The sequence below is a fragment of the Haliotis asinina genome, chromosome 5 (assembly GCF_037392515.1).
Source record: "Haliotis asinina isolate JCU_RB_2024 chromosome 5, JCU_Hal_asi_v2, whole genome shotgun sequence".
NCBI classification, from domain to species: domain Eukaryota; kingdom Metazoa; phylum Mollusca; class Gastropoda; order Lepetellida; family Haliotidae; genus Haliotis; species Haliotis asinina.
In genome coordinates, this window is record NC_090284.1 from 67,011,363 (window position 1) to 67,027,049 (window position 15,687).

General features: G+C 41.4%; 1 protein-coding gene across 3 annotated transcripts in view; it reads left to right on the forward strand.

The window, feature by feature from the left end:
* The window catches only part of LOC137285101 (vitamin K-dependent gamma-carboxylase-like), an 81,966-nt gene that overhangs the window by 42,301 nt on the left and 23,978 nt on the right, over positions 1-15,687 (forward strand). For all 3 annotated transcript variants that reach the window (XM_067817308.1, XM_067817309.1, XM_067817307.1), the window contains exons 3-6: positions 1,391-1,546; positions 2,113-2,278; positions 2,718-2,796; positions 5,629-5,735. In XM_067817308.1, coding sequence (XP_067673409.1) covers positions 1,391-1,546; positions 2,113-2,278; positions 2,718-2,796; positions 5,629-5,735 — 508 coding nt within the window. The remainder of the gene's footprint in view (positions 1-1,390; positions 1,547-2,112; positions 2,279-2,717; positions 2,797-5,628; positions 5,736-15,687) is intronic.

Below are 15,687 nucleotides of genomic sequence, written 5' to 3' on the forward strand. Positions count from 1 at the left end.
TAACTCCAGTCAGACTTCATTATTCTCAGATACTTTACTAACTACAACGAGGCTCCACAGATTACAGTGATACTTCACTAATAGTGTTTCACTACCTTCACAATGAGTAGTCACTATTCACATCGTCATAGCCCAGACTGGACTTGGAAACTAGACAGAGAAGCATTATTCTTCTGAGGCCCATTTTGGGTGAGGTTAGTTCAGGCCCATCTTGGATGGGGATAGTTCAGGCCCTGATTTCTGGAATCAAACTTAAGTCTGAGATTTTAATCAAATTTGAGAAAACGTATTTTTCACAGAATGAACTGAAATCAGCACAAAACTCAAACTATAGGAAACAATTTGAGTTTCGTGAATAGATTACTTAATTTGTTTGGGTTTTATGTGTCCAAAATGCAGTTGAGTTAGAAATTCAGTTGTTTCAAATTGTGAAACTCAGTTCGAGATTTGAGTGAAAACCGAAGTTTGTTTCGAGAAATCGGGGCCTGACCCGAATTGGGTGAGGATAGTTAAGGCCTGTCTTGGATGGGGTTAGTTCAGGCCCATTTTGGGTGAAGTTAGGTCATGCCCATCTTGGATGAGGATAGTACAGTGCCATCTTGGATGAGGATAGTTCAGGCCCATCTTGGATGAAGATAGTTCAAGCCCATTTTGGGTGAGGTTAGGTCAGGCCCGTCTTGGATGAGGACAGTTCAGTTCCATCTTGGATGAGGATAGTTCAGGCCCATCTTGGTTGAGGATAGTTCAGGCCCATCATGGATGAGGATAGTTAAGGCCCACTTTGGTTGAGGATAGTTCAGGCCTATTTTGGATGAGGATACTTCAGACCCATCGTGGTTGAGGATAGTTCGAGCCTGTCTTGAATGAGGATAGTTCAGGCCCCTTTTGGAATAGGATAGTTCAGGCCCATCTTGGATGAAGACAGTTCTGGCCCATCTTGGTTGAGGATAGTTCAGGCCCATCATGGATGAGGATAGTTCAGGCCCACTTTGGTTGAGGATAGTTCTGGCTTATTTTGGATGAGGACAGTTCAGGCCCATCTTGGATGAAGATAGGTCAGGCCCATCTTGGATGAGGATAGTTCAGACCCATCTTGGATGAGGATAGTTCAAGCCCATTTTGGGTGAGGTTAGTTCAGGCCCATCTTGGATGAAGATAGTTCAGGTCCATCACTTAAGTATGACAGGTGGTCATGACTGATAGCACACCACTGTTATGATCTTTAAGTAGTGTTGTGCAGAACAATGTGTAAATTCCACAGCCAACACATTGCAACTGAGTATTGAATCATTTCACTTCTCTCTTTGGAATGGTATGTAAGTGAAAAAACAATTAAAGAACCCTCAAAACCGTAAAGGTGCCTTGACTGTTTATGTGTCTCTTTTTTCAGGTCTGTTGATGCTGTTTGACATTCCTCAGGAGAGAGGTCTAGGGATGGCAGATGTGCGCTGGGGTAATGCAGACGAGTGTCGCTTCCCACTGTTCAACTTCCTCCAGCCTCTTCCCCTTGTGTGGATGTACATTGTGTACCTCATCATGCTTCTAGGTTAGTGTTCCCAATAAGTCCATTTACTCATTTTATGCCACCATTCCACCATAAACTTACACCAGAATGTGTTTTTGTACTCATCCATATTTCTTCCATATTTTAAATTAAAGCTTTAAGTCATGCCATCAATATTTCATTCAGTGGCATATGGTAACTAGAAACATTTCATGCCATTCAAGTTCATGAATATTTTATGGATGATCCTGTCTAGTTAGCACCCAGTACCCTCTTGAGCACCAACATCATGATCGTGCATCACTGCTAATTGTCCTCACAGATTTTTGTTGGCAAATCTATAAAAGTGAAGTGTTGTTCAAAGGAGTATGAAGTCCAACTCACTATCACTTTTGTTTAACAATGACTGAAAACGCTATACTAATGTTAATGAAATCTAGGTGAATTTTGTTGCATTGTGATTTTCATGTAATGTGCAATGAGTTACATCATCAAGAGGCATATCTTTATTTTACCCTTTTGTGTTGGGGAGACAGCCTTGGTAACTAGTGATTGTAACACTCCTACTGACAACTTTCCACTTTCCACTTTCCACCTTCCACATACAGGTGCAGCAGGAATCATGCTGGGTTTCATGTTCCGCTGGAGTTGCCTGTCCTTCCTAATCACCTACTGGTATGTGTTCCTGCTGGACAAGACATCCTGGAACAATCACTCCTATCTGTATGGAGTCCTGGTCTTTGTTCTGATGTTCTCTGATGCCAACAGATACTGGTAAGTCCCTCTTTCTTGGAGCAATCACTCCTATCTGTACGGAGTCCTGGTCTTTGTTCTGATATTCTCAGATGCCAGCAGGTACTGATATGTGTCTTGGTTCTCATATTCACCGATGCCAACCAATTGAACATTTTTACAACTCCTATAAGCTTGACAGAATATGTTTTACTGATTTTAGAAATCCAGTTGAGAAGCAACAGCCATTTCTTGACATGTCATATTGTCTGTAGCAATCTTCCAAATAAATTAAAATGATATTTTGTAAATTTAGCATGGGGTTAAGATAAATACGACAGGTAATATGATCTGATTAATGCCTCTCGGGTATCACTGAGGCATAAGAGATGATACTAAGGGTTCTCTACAGTGGCACAGATGCGTCTGCTTTGTTCTGCTTCTGAGACTGCATCGTATCAATGAACTTGATTTGTTTCAGGTCTTTGGATGGCTTGTTCTTCCCAAAGATAAGAAATGCCCATGTTCCACTGTGGAATTATACTCTGCTTAGAACCTTGGTAGGTATGACTGCTCATTAACCATAGTCTAGTCATGAATCATAGTTTCAGGTAAAAGGTGTTTTATCTGAATGTTAGGGCAGAATAGGTTCCCAGTCTGCAAGGATTGTCATTAGAGCTGACCAATGAGCATCAAATGGTTAATCTGTAGTTTGTCCAGAGTGCCTGCATCTCATCATTCCTCAGATGTATGGATTGTATTCTACCACCAGTCTGCTTCACCTAGACTTGACACACATTTAGTTTAAGGATCTGTTAGAATCTGACCACCACCTCATCTGTTGGTGATCCTATCAAATGATCAGTAGGTCTTAAACAAATGTTGTGGTACTGATTACTGGACCTACCCTTGAAATCTGGTGCTGACCCTATTATTTTTTTGAGAAATAAGAATAAAATGAGCTTTCAGATACAGTTGTTGTTTTTCTTTGCACAGACAGACATCAGTCATTTTGAGTAAGAAAGACAACATAATGGACACCAGCTTGATTGAATAAACAATTACACATTGATATGTGTCTAATTAGTTCATAGTGTACTTCTGAAAAACATTTTTTAAAAATAATAATTCTACCTACCTACCCTATATTTTAAAGAAGTGTAATCAGAACCACATTTTTTGTTTGGCCCTATGCTGTGAGTATTAACGTAAGATATTGCATACAATATTCTATTTTAAAATATGAAAGAGTTCTGTTAATCAATAACAAGCTGTTGTTATTCTTTGAGAGGCATATAGAAGTTGGAACGGTAAGGATGGATGACAATATATGGATGACAACTTACCGATTATAATGAGAGCAGTGTAGCAGTGTAGCAGTGTAGGTTCATCACTTGCTTGATAGTGGAGTAACAACCTACACCAAAATGTTGCTCTTGCTGTAGTCGAGAAGTTTTTCATCCACATATTGTAATCTGTCCATAACTTGTTATCCATATTATTGGTAGTTTCCTAGATTTACTCAACTATTTTTAGAATGTCTGTCAGACAAGTAGACAATGCCTGGTAATGTTCAGTGCACTTTGAGTGATATTTATTGTGTAACTCATATGTCAGTTAAAGATATCACCACTGTATCCTTTTCTGTGTGTAGTTTTCTTATGTCTGAAGTGTCATTTGCATGAGAACTGATGGTAATATGTTCAGTGGATGTAGAAGTGTAAGTTTGAAAACATTGAAGTCAGCAGATAAAACTTATGTGTATACAGAGTGCTAATCATCATCACCAAAAACTCAGACATCATTCATTGCAATAATCCAGTAAAAGCCCCACCAGTACAGCCATTCTGTCAGCAGTGTTGGAAACAGTAGTCAGTTACAGGGCGTAGTGGAAGAGAATACAGTTTATGTTCAGCAAAACTAATTGCTTCTTTAGGCAATGAAATGCCACAGTGTCTCAAAAGTGTTTTTAGATCTTTTTTGGCTAAAGTTGTGTTTTGTATTTAGAGGATACACAATATGTTGTTTGGAAACTCATATACTGTGGAATGATAAGTGTGTCTCCATCCTTTGCTTTAATCAGCTTTAAGTTGAATTAAGACGGGCAGAGGGTAACACAGTGGGCTCTATACTTAGCATGGGTAAGAGCTGGATACAGAATAACAATGGAATCACTGATTCAGTTCTTTCACAAAGGAAAATCAGACTTTAATGGTGATCGAACCGTGTTTTGTCTTCAGCATGTGTTTGATTGAATAAATTCAAAGAGCTCTGTGTCTGATTCTTCTCAAAAACATATTTTGTGATTCATCTTTGAGTGAGCCATTGTTTTGATTATGAGACCCTGAAGAATTGATTGAATGACTGAATCTGTTGCACACCATTCCAATTTTCGTCTTTTACTCACCAGGAAAGAATAATGTTGACAAATTGATTGAAATCCCAGAGCTACAATTTTCAAGCATGTGAAAAGTTCTTTTACCTGGCTAGCCTTTAATCCAATGAATTTTCCAAATTTAGATTCAAAGATGGATTTGTCTTCTTGAATAATGTCAGCACTCAAATTTAAAAGTTTTATTATGTAAATTGTTGATACTACCTCATTTTATAGCTCCAAGTAGGAGAATCCAATTGGACTGATCAGCTCAGGTATCATTTGATGGATCATTTAGCATCTGTGCCTTTACAGAAACATGACTTCATATGAAACTACATCACATAAAAAGTAATCGATATGATTGCAAATATGGCACTGCTTCAGAATGTAGAATTGTAGAATATGAACAAACAGAGTATGTGAATCCTATTTATCATGAACCTCTAACCAAGATAATAAAACATTAAGTGTTGATAGCAATGTGGCAGTACACCTGATGCCCTGACTGCCATTCTTTCAGTAGACCTAATGACCTCTCAGCCGTGTTGCAGTAGGCCTGATAACCTGTGGTGTTTCTTTTGACCTGATGACCTGTATGCCATGTTTCATTTGGTCTGATGACTTGTCAGTCACGTTCCTGTAGACTTGATGACCTGTCATGTTTTATTTTCCCAGTTTCATTTGACCTAATGACCTGTCAGCCATGTTTCAGTAGACCTGATGACCCATCAGCCATGTTTCATTTGACCTAATGACTTGTCATGTTTCAGCAGCCTGTTTCATTTGAGCTGATGACCTGCCTGCCATGTCTCACTAGACCTGGCTGTCATGTTTCAGTGGACCTGATGACCTGTCTGCCATGTTTAACTAGACCTGCCTGTCGTGTTTCAGTGGATCTGATGACGTAACTACCATGTTTCAATAGAGCTGATGACCTAGCAGGCATGTTTCAGTAGACCCAAACACCTGTCAGCCATGTCTCAGTTGACCTGATGACTTGTCTGCAATGTTTCAGGTCTTCCTGGTGTACTTCATCGCAGGCCTGAAGAAGCTGGATCTAGACTGGGTGCATGGCTACTCGATGCAGGAACTGTCCAAGCACTGGGTCTTTGACCCCTTCAAGTAAGTCCTCACCCACTCAGAATTTTGTATGGTCCACTCATGGGTATCACAAGTCCCCTGCACCTCAAATTTGCTGAGGGCCAACCATGGTAATTTTTTGTATGAACAATAATAGTTTGAGTGTCATTTGGACCAATTGTCCAACCTGCTATACATATGTACCTATATACAATTTGCATATCTAGTAGAGATGTACAAGGAGATAATCTGTCACTGCCATTCACAATTATAACTCTAAGATGACCTTACCTCTTATACTTAACAGACTTAGAATCAGCATATTACTAAAACTCCGGGGCCTAGGTTTTTTAAGCTCTCTTAGTGCTAAGATAGCTGTAAACTCCATACATTAACATTAACTCATTATTATCTTAGCAATACGTGAGCTTAGAAAATTGAAGCCCAGGCTAGTTATTCTCAAAATGTTTGTAGCCCTACAAACTTCTTAAGCTTATTCTCAACTCATTAAGAATACTTAGGGCTACAAACATTTTGAGAATTAAGGCCCAGGTTGGCGAACAGGAACTTTTGACTAATACACATGCTTGACAAACCAGAAGTAAACACTGAAGAAACAAATCAGAATGTGGTTACATGTAACTCACAGTAGTAACATAGGTGGATCTATCTTCATCTACTGCTGCAGTGCAGCAGTCTTTCAGTCTCAAAGCATTCAATAGTGGCACACATTGTCCCTGTCTGACCTTGTTCCCAGTGTCACATGCAACATCTGCACCTGCTTGCACATGATGTGCACACAGTGGACACTCATGCACAATCATGTGTCTAGGTTGAAGAAAAGTGCAAGTTAACATTTGTAGTCAGTCAGGTGCAAACTGTTAGTGGCACTGACAGCAGTGCTTCTAATGGCTTTCACCACCATCATGTATTTAATGTCCGTGTTGTAGGGCATGGTAGATCCAAGTGGGTTTAAGGAGTGGCAAGGGTATCAGTGTCATACATGGGGCTCCTGCTCTTGCATCTCAATCAGCCGTATCTGTTAAGTTTAAATGTCATTTGTAAGAGTTATCTCCGTTGGGTCATAAACTGTTTCATATCAAGCCTGGGAGAGGTAAATGATACTTTATGGCAGACATAACACCAATTACTAGATGGGATTGTTTACTGTCTGTCCAGGCCACCGTGTGAGCTGTGTCAGTGCAGTGCGGCCTGCATCATTCTGATGTATGGCGATCATATTTTTCATTGATTACCATAGAGATTGTTGGATCTAATGATATTGTCTGATGTATGAAAGTGTTGTACTTCCTTTGTTGCTCCAGTCTCGGCCCCTGTGAGATGATCCTGTTGATAGACTGCTTGGTAGATATGATCAATATAACATGTTCATCTGTGATCTCCTGTGGTTGGCTGTGGACTAAGTAATATGTCACAAGATGATAGAACATCAAGACCATCTTCCCTGTATTAAAGGATTGCTGGGAGAATGGAATATTGCATTTCAGTTGCCCAATAATGAATTTCCTGGAACAAAAGTATAAGTGGCAATCAGATATTTTGGCAGAGCACATTTTACTTCTCTAGTTCATCTTACTGTCAGTAATGGATTACCTGTAGTTTTTGAATAGGCGAGCAGTTGTTAGAGAGTGAACAGTTTGTTAAAGTGTAAAGCGTAGGCTGTTTGTGTGTAATATTTAAACATATTGGAAAGAAACTTGCTCTTCCCGTTCAACACAGATAAGCAGGAGGTATTTACATGCCTAGGACATGTTACTTCTGCTGTGTCTACCACTCCCAGGACAACCACTGCTACTGTTTCATCTACATCAACAACCACCACAATCACCACCACCTCTTCTGCATCTAGTGTCACTACTACAGCCACTGCTACTGTTTCATCTACATCAACAACCACCACAATCACCACCACCTCTTCTGCATCTAGCGTCACTACTACAGCCACTGCTACTGTTTCATCTACATCAACAACCACCACAATCACCACCACCTCTTCTGCATCTAGTGTCACTACTACAGCCACTGCTACTGTTTCATCTACATCAACAACCACCACAATCACCACCACCTCTTCTGCATCTAGTGTCACTACTACAGCCACTGCTACTGTTTCATCTACATCAACAACCACCACAATCACCACCACCTCTTCTGCATCTAGTGTCACTACTACAGCCACTGCTACTGTTTCATCTACATCAACAACCACCACAATCACCACCACCTCTTCTGCATCTAGCGTCACTACTACAGCCACTGCTAATGTTTCATCTACATCAACAACCACCACAATCACCACCACCTCTTCTGCATCTAGCGTCACTACTACAGCCACTGCTACTGTTTCATCTACATCAACAACCACCACAATCACCACCACCTCTTCTGCATCTAGCGTCACTACTACAGCCACTGCTACTGTTTCATCTACATCAACAACCACCACAATCACCACCACCTCTTCTGCATCTAGCGTCACTACTACAGCCACTGCTACTGTTTCATCTACATCAACAACCACCACAATCACCACCACCTCTTCTGCATCTAGCGTCACTACTACAGCCACTGCTACTGTTTCATCTACATCAACAACCACCACAATCACCACCACCTCTTCTGCATCTAGCGTCACTACTACAGCCACTGCTACTGTTTCATCTACATCAACAACCACCACAATCACCACCACCTCTTCTGCATCTAGCGTCACTACTACAGCCACTGCTACTGTTTCATCTACATCAACAACCACCACAATCACCACCACCTCTTCTGCATCTAGCGTCACTACTACAGCCACTGCTACTGTTTCATCTACATCAACAACCACCACAATCACCACCACCTCTTCTGCATCTAGCGTCACTACTACAGCCACTGCTACTGTTTCATCTACATCAACAACCACCACAATCACCACCACCTCTTCTGCATCTAGCGTCACTACTACAGCCACTGCTACTGTTTCATCTACATCAACAACCACCACAATCACCACCACCTCTTCTGCATCTAGTGTCACTACTACAGCCACTGCTACTGTTTCATCTACATCAACAACCACCACAATCACCACCACCTCTTCTGCATCTAGCGTCACTACTACAGCCACTGCTACTGTTTCATCTACATCAACAACCACCACAATCACCACCACCTCTTCTGCATCTAGCGTCACTACTACAGCCACTGCTACTGTTTCATCTACATCAACAACCACCACAATCACCACCACCTCTTCTGCATCTAGCGTCACTACTACAGCCACTGCTACTGTTTCATCTACATCAACAACCACCACAATCACCACCACCTCTTCTGCATCTAGTGTCACTACTACAGCCACTGCTACTGTTTCATCTACATCAACAACCACCACAATCACCACCACCTCTTCTGCATCTAGTGTCACTACTACAGCCACTGCTACTGTTTCATCTACATCAACAACCACCACAATCACCACCACCTCTTCTGCATCTAGTGTCACTACTACAGCCACTGCTACTGTTTCATCTACATCAACAACCACCACAATCACCACCACCTCTTCTGCATCTAGCGTCACTACTACAGCCACTGCTACTGTTTCATCTACATCAACAACCACCACAATCACCACCACCTCTTCTGCATCTAGTGTCACTACTACAACCACTGCTACTGTTTCATCTACATCAACAACCACCACAATCACCACCACCTCTTCTGCATCTAGCGTCACTACTACAGCCACTGCTACTGTTTCATCTACATCAACAACCACCACAATCACCACCACCTCTTCTGCATCTAGCGTCACTACTACAGCCACTGCTACTGTTTCATCTACATCAACAACCACCACAATCACCACCACCTCTTCTGCATCTAGTGTCACTACTACAGCCACTGCTACTGTTTCATCTACATCAACAACCACCACAATCACCACCACCTCTTCTGCATCTAGTGTCACTACTACAGCCACTGCTACTGTTTCATCTACATCAACAACCACCAATAGCACCCCTTCTGCGTCTACTGTCGCCTCTGCACTCACTGCTACCATTTCAACTCCCACTACGACAACTGTATCTACTCCCAACCTCCACCACTACCTCCACAAACTATACTACGACATGTGCATGTACCACTTCATATAAACCTAAAGTGTTCTTCTAACTATGTATTAGGTCATCTCTTGTTTTCCCAGAATAACCACATTTTAGGTTTTTGTTTTGGAGGGACAGGTTTTTCTTTTCACTAGAAATACCTCTTCCCAGGTTTTGCTTTTTGTTAGTAAGACCACTTCCCAAGTTTTACTTTTCCTAATTGTATATGAACATCAACATTCAAATGATACACAAGTTTTTGAAATCAATTGAAAAATATCGCTTAAGATTAAGCTCATACAAATGTTTTCTCGAAGGGGGATTTGAACCGCAAATGTCCTATTTGTAGGCAAACGTTCTTCCACATGGCCACCAGACCAACGAAGATGGTGGTGTTAAATTATCTACTTACAGTTACTGTCATTAAATTGATTTTACATGCGCTTCAGTCATTGTTATGTAGCTTCATTAAATGATCATCTACATTGTAATTACTGATCATTGACAGTATATATGTTACAGAAAACACTTCTCCTCTTTTTTGGTAGACAATGTAAAATCATCGGGGTTTGGAAATTTGGCCCCCTCCAGTATTACATTGTCTACCAAAGCCTCGGGGGCGTGTTTTCTCCTATACATCTAACACTCCCATGACCACCACTACCACAACTTGTACCACAGCACATACCACCACTACTACCATGACTGCTTATAGTACTGCCCACTTCTCTATCCCTTCTCCCCTTCTTCTTTCACTGCCATGAGTCTCAACCTGAGAGTGACTAACTGAACTGGGCAGGCCAGTTGGGGAGACTATCTCAGCGGCAACAGTTACATTTCACACCCTCTCATTCCCTCAAGGAAGCTTGTGTATAGTCTCACACCTTCACATCCCCAATTTGAGAGCTGGTGGAGGATCTCACACCCTCATATCACGTACTAGGGAGCTGGTGTGGGATCTCACACCCTCCCATCCCCCACTAGGGAGCTGGTGGAGGATCTCACACCCTCATATCACGTACTAGGGAGCTGGTGTAGGATTGCACACCCTCCCATCCCCCACTAGGGAGCTGGTGTAGGATCTCACACCCTCATATCATGTACTAGGGAGCTGGTGTGGGATCTCACACCCTCACATCCCCCACTAGGGAGCTGGTGGAGGATCTCACACCCTCATATCACGTACTAGGGAGCTGGTGTAGGATTGCACACCCTCACATCCCCCACTAGGGAGCTGGTGTAGGATCTCACACCCTCATATCACGTACTAGGGAGCTGGTGTGGGATCTCACACCCTCCCATCCCCCACTAGGGAGCTGGTGTAGGATCTCATACCCTCATATCACCTACTAGGTAGCTGGTGTAGGATTGCACACCCTCCCATCCCCCACTAGGGAGCTGGTGGAGGATCTCACACCCTCATATCACGTACTAGGGAGCTGGTGTAGGATTGCACACCCTCACATCCCCCACTAGGGAGCTGGTGTAGGATCTCACACCCTCATATCACGTACTAGGGAGCTGGTGTGGGATCTCACACCCTCCCATCCCCCACTAGGGAGCTGGTGTAGGATCTCATACCCTCATATCACCTACTAGGTAGCTGGTGTAGGATTGCAAACCCTCCCATCCCCCACTAGGGAGCTGGTGTAGGATCTCACACCTTCATATCACCTACTAGGGAGCTGGTGTAGGATCTCACACCCTCCCATCCCCCACTAGGGAGCTAGTGCAGGATCTCACACCTACTAGGGAACAGGTCACCAGGTGAGCTATCCATGCAGATCCAGTCTCCAGGATAGCTATTTAGTCACCAGGTGAGCTATCCATTACAACACTCACCAGGCAAGCTATAGATAAACAAGTCACCAGTTTATCCATGAACAACAGTCATGAGGTGAGCTATCCATGAACAACAGTCACCAGGTGAGCTATCCATGAACAACAGTCACCAGGTGAGCTATCCATGTACATCAGCCCCCCCATGTGAGGTACAGAGCCTCTTTGTATCTTTAAAACACATATGAGATGTGACAGACAGGGTCCAATCACTAATCAAATATTTTGTCCCAAAAGAGACATTCATTTGAGTGCTTGCAAAATATTTCTGTATCACAAAGTATTTCTAATGTGTTTTAAATTGCTTTTCCAACTTGACACATGTTGTTTGATAATGATGGGATGTCACAGTCAGAGACTGTATGAAGACCCAATGTTGACATGCCTCAAACATGAAATATGCTTTTAGTGTTGTTGTCAGACTCAATAATCAGCTATCAGACTGTTACTACCGAGTGGATTCTATACATCCTAGTCAATAAAGGCCATGCTGTGTGGTCTCGGCAAATGGCGGTCGTAAATTGTTGACATTTCCTGGTCCCTACAGTTTACTGTGGGAGGATGTCAACAGCAATTACTACTTCATCTGGATCTTCCCAGGACATAACATGGGTAGAATGTATTCATGAAGGTGAAACACAAGAGAATGCATGTTTGTGGATAAATGTTCTTTTTTCTCTTGATTTATAGTTTATCTATAGTTATACAATCAATGTTTGAACTGTCCTGGGTTCTGAGTTGTAAATCAGAGTCAAACACTATTTAAAGATTATTTTATATTTTCTGTTTTCTTAAACCTTAGAAACAGCACAGAAGCAAAGGGAAATATATTTAAAGAATGGGACTATTCATTGAACTGATGCTTGGTTTTGCACCACTTATTAAGGAACACTGGTTTTCTTCATTTATTTCCACGTTTAATAAACTCTCATCTGTGTCTGTTATGGATCAATTTTGTGAAGCAAGACGCACGTCAATCACTTTTCATGTGATGACTAGTAAATAGGTGACTAGTAGGTGACTAACATAGCCATTAGTTGTTGTCAAGACTGCACATACCACATTGCCACTGACATTTCTCATAGCTTTTCTTTTCCAAGTTTCGCTCACTGATTTCACTTTACTGCTCAATACTCCACAGGTTGTTGAGATGCTGGAGATGCATAATTGCCATTTGTGAACAAGACAATAAACATTGAAGAACATAACAATCTACCAAGGTTATGAAACCAGTCTTGCTTGAATATTATTACTTTTACTGCGTATGGTATCAACTTACAGAACAGAAGCTCTTTCTCAAGTAGAACCAACGCAGTATGTAGAATCATAATTCAGTGTTTATGTGATGCAGTTTTTATTCATTTTCAATATGAATACAACCCTCAGTAAACAATGATTTCATAAAGTTAAAATTTACATTTTTTCCGTGTTACACTTTCTTCAGTTCCTTTACAAGATCTCATACTCCTTACAGGGGAGGGAGGGAGTTTGGTTTTACGCCGCTTTTAGCAATATTCCAGCTATATCACGGCAGGGGACACCAGAAAATGGGCCCTACACATTGTACCCACGTGGGGAATCGAACTCGGGTCTTTGGCGTGACGAGCGAACGCTTTAACCACTACGCTACCCCACCGCCCCACTCCTTACAGATCATAACAGTATGTAAGTATTGGAAATACTGAATACGGTCTAAACCAGACCTCTAAGGGACCAAAATAAAGTGCTGGTTTTCACAGGGTGCCGGATTAGACAGTGATGATCACTTCCCAGCATGACTACTTCCTTATTATCTAGTAAGTCAGACCACTGCCATATAGGTGGAATATTGCTGATTGCTGCATAAAACTAAACTCACTCACTTACTGTAGCATGCCAAGAGGATTAATATGTATTTAACAGTACACATGTCCAGTTTCTTGTTAATGCAATATCTTATGAACTGTTATACCCAGTGTCTTCAAATTTGGTGATAGCCTACATTGGAGTATTATGCAGACACTAGGTAATTTGGGATCTTGACCTTATTTTCAAGGTCATCACAACTCTTTGACCACTCTTCAAACTCTTGTTAACAGGATATCTCATGAACTGGAGCACCCAGTGTCTTCAAATTCAGTGACAGCCTACATTGGGGGAATGCGCAGACATCAGCCAAGTTTGTTGACCTTGGCCTTATTTCAAGGTTACCACGAATCTTTGACCACTCTTCAAACTTGTGTATCTCATGAACTGTCATATCCAGTGTCTTCAAATTTGGTGACAGCGTACATTGGGGAATTAGGCAGACACCAGTCGATTTGTGTGACCTTGGTCTTATTTTCAATATGACCACGACACTTTGTCCACTTTTCGAACTTACATTAATGCAGTATTCCATGAAAGATTGCAACCAATGTCCTCAGTTTTGTCGGCAGCCTACATTGGGTGATTATTCAGCCACCAGTCATTACAGGCATCTTATGTGTGAGCAAAAAGTGAACAGTAGTGAATATGTGATAAATATTTCATTCTTCTTTAGCATCAGGCAGTATTGCCATGTTACTGGCAAACACTTGTTAGTGAATTGCATTATAAGTCCTTCCATTTGATTGCACATACCCGTGTTAATTTAGACTGTGTTAATTACAGTTAATATTGCTGGCTGGGACCGGAAAGTGGTGCCAAAATACGGATTAGACAGATGCCAGATTAGATTAGTGTCTTAATAATTCTAAAATCATTGTAAAGAACCAAAAGTTTATACCGGTTTTGACAGAGTACCAGATTAGACAGGTGCTGGTGTTGGCAGATTTCAATGTACTTGAACCTACCACAGTAGCCTGAGATCCTTGAGATGAATGAAGAGGTGGGTTTTATGGAGCTTTAGCATTAATGCAGCAATATCATGGCCAGGGACACCAGAAATGTCCATGAGATGCAAGTGAGGGGTTCTCTGTTATTAGAACATTGTCTGATAACAACTGCATCGACTAACTGGTAGAATAATATCATTGGATGAATGGAAGCAGGAGTTGCCACAGAAACATTCTGTCCAAACACAGCATACACAACTTCCAGTATATTTTAGGAAGAGTTTCGTATAAATCAGTTTGAAAATATGTATTTTTGTTAGGTAATTATTCAGGATATATACTAAAACAGGCTAATTGACTTCCTTCCCTCTCTTGAGGCAGTAGGGTTGCCTGGTGGTTATTGCGTTTGCTTGGCAATTCGTTGATGACGTACGCAGGTTACAAGGAAGTGGTGGAATATTGCTTGAATCTGTATAAAACTGTACTTGCTCCTTATTTGGAAATAGTCTTCCACTCATACTTGCCTTAAACACACTGAACGAAAATTCAATAAGAAATATATCTCTTGTGCTTAATACAATGTCCATTTCTTTGACTATTCAACTGTTATTCTACCAGTCTGCAGCATATCATGCATTTTGTTGTCTTCACATTTTATTGGTTTAAGAAAACAATTTGTGCCATGGAGCAGGTGACAAATGGCTGAATCTTCTAGAAAACAGATCCCAAATTACATGCTTCTCAAGTACCCACCACACTTCTAAGTAGTCTCAACGTCAGCATCTCAGACTCATAATAGCAGTTATCGCAGACTTCCAGACCCTGAGTTGCCTGACTAATGATTGGGCCATGTCGGGCATTAACAAGTCTATATTCAAATACACAATGAAAAATGCCCAGAGTTACATTAGTGCTAGACAAATCCATAAAAGTATGTTTCTGTACAAATTCTGGCTGGTGATAGGCTCCCACGAAAGCAGCAGAGTATAGATGTAATCCAAATCATATTTGAATCCCAGGATGTTGGTCATCAGCCAAGAAAATCAATTAGTGTTACAAAATCAATATAATGCTTGCTTGTGTGAGTTTGTATCAGTTCATATAGCGCTTTGGTTAATGTAATTTAACTTTCAGTTGCATTGTTGTCTCCCAAGGGATTCTTGTCTTGTCAATAGTGTTCTGTGTGTGTGTTTTCTTATCTGATGATGTTTGTTGTCAGGAAACGTGATTAAGCTACCTTGT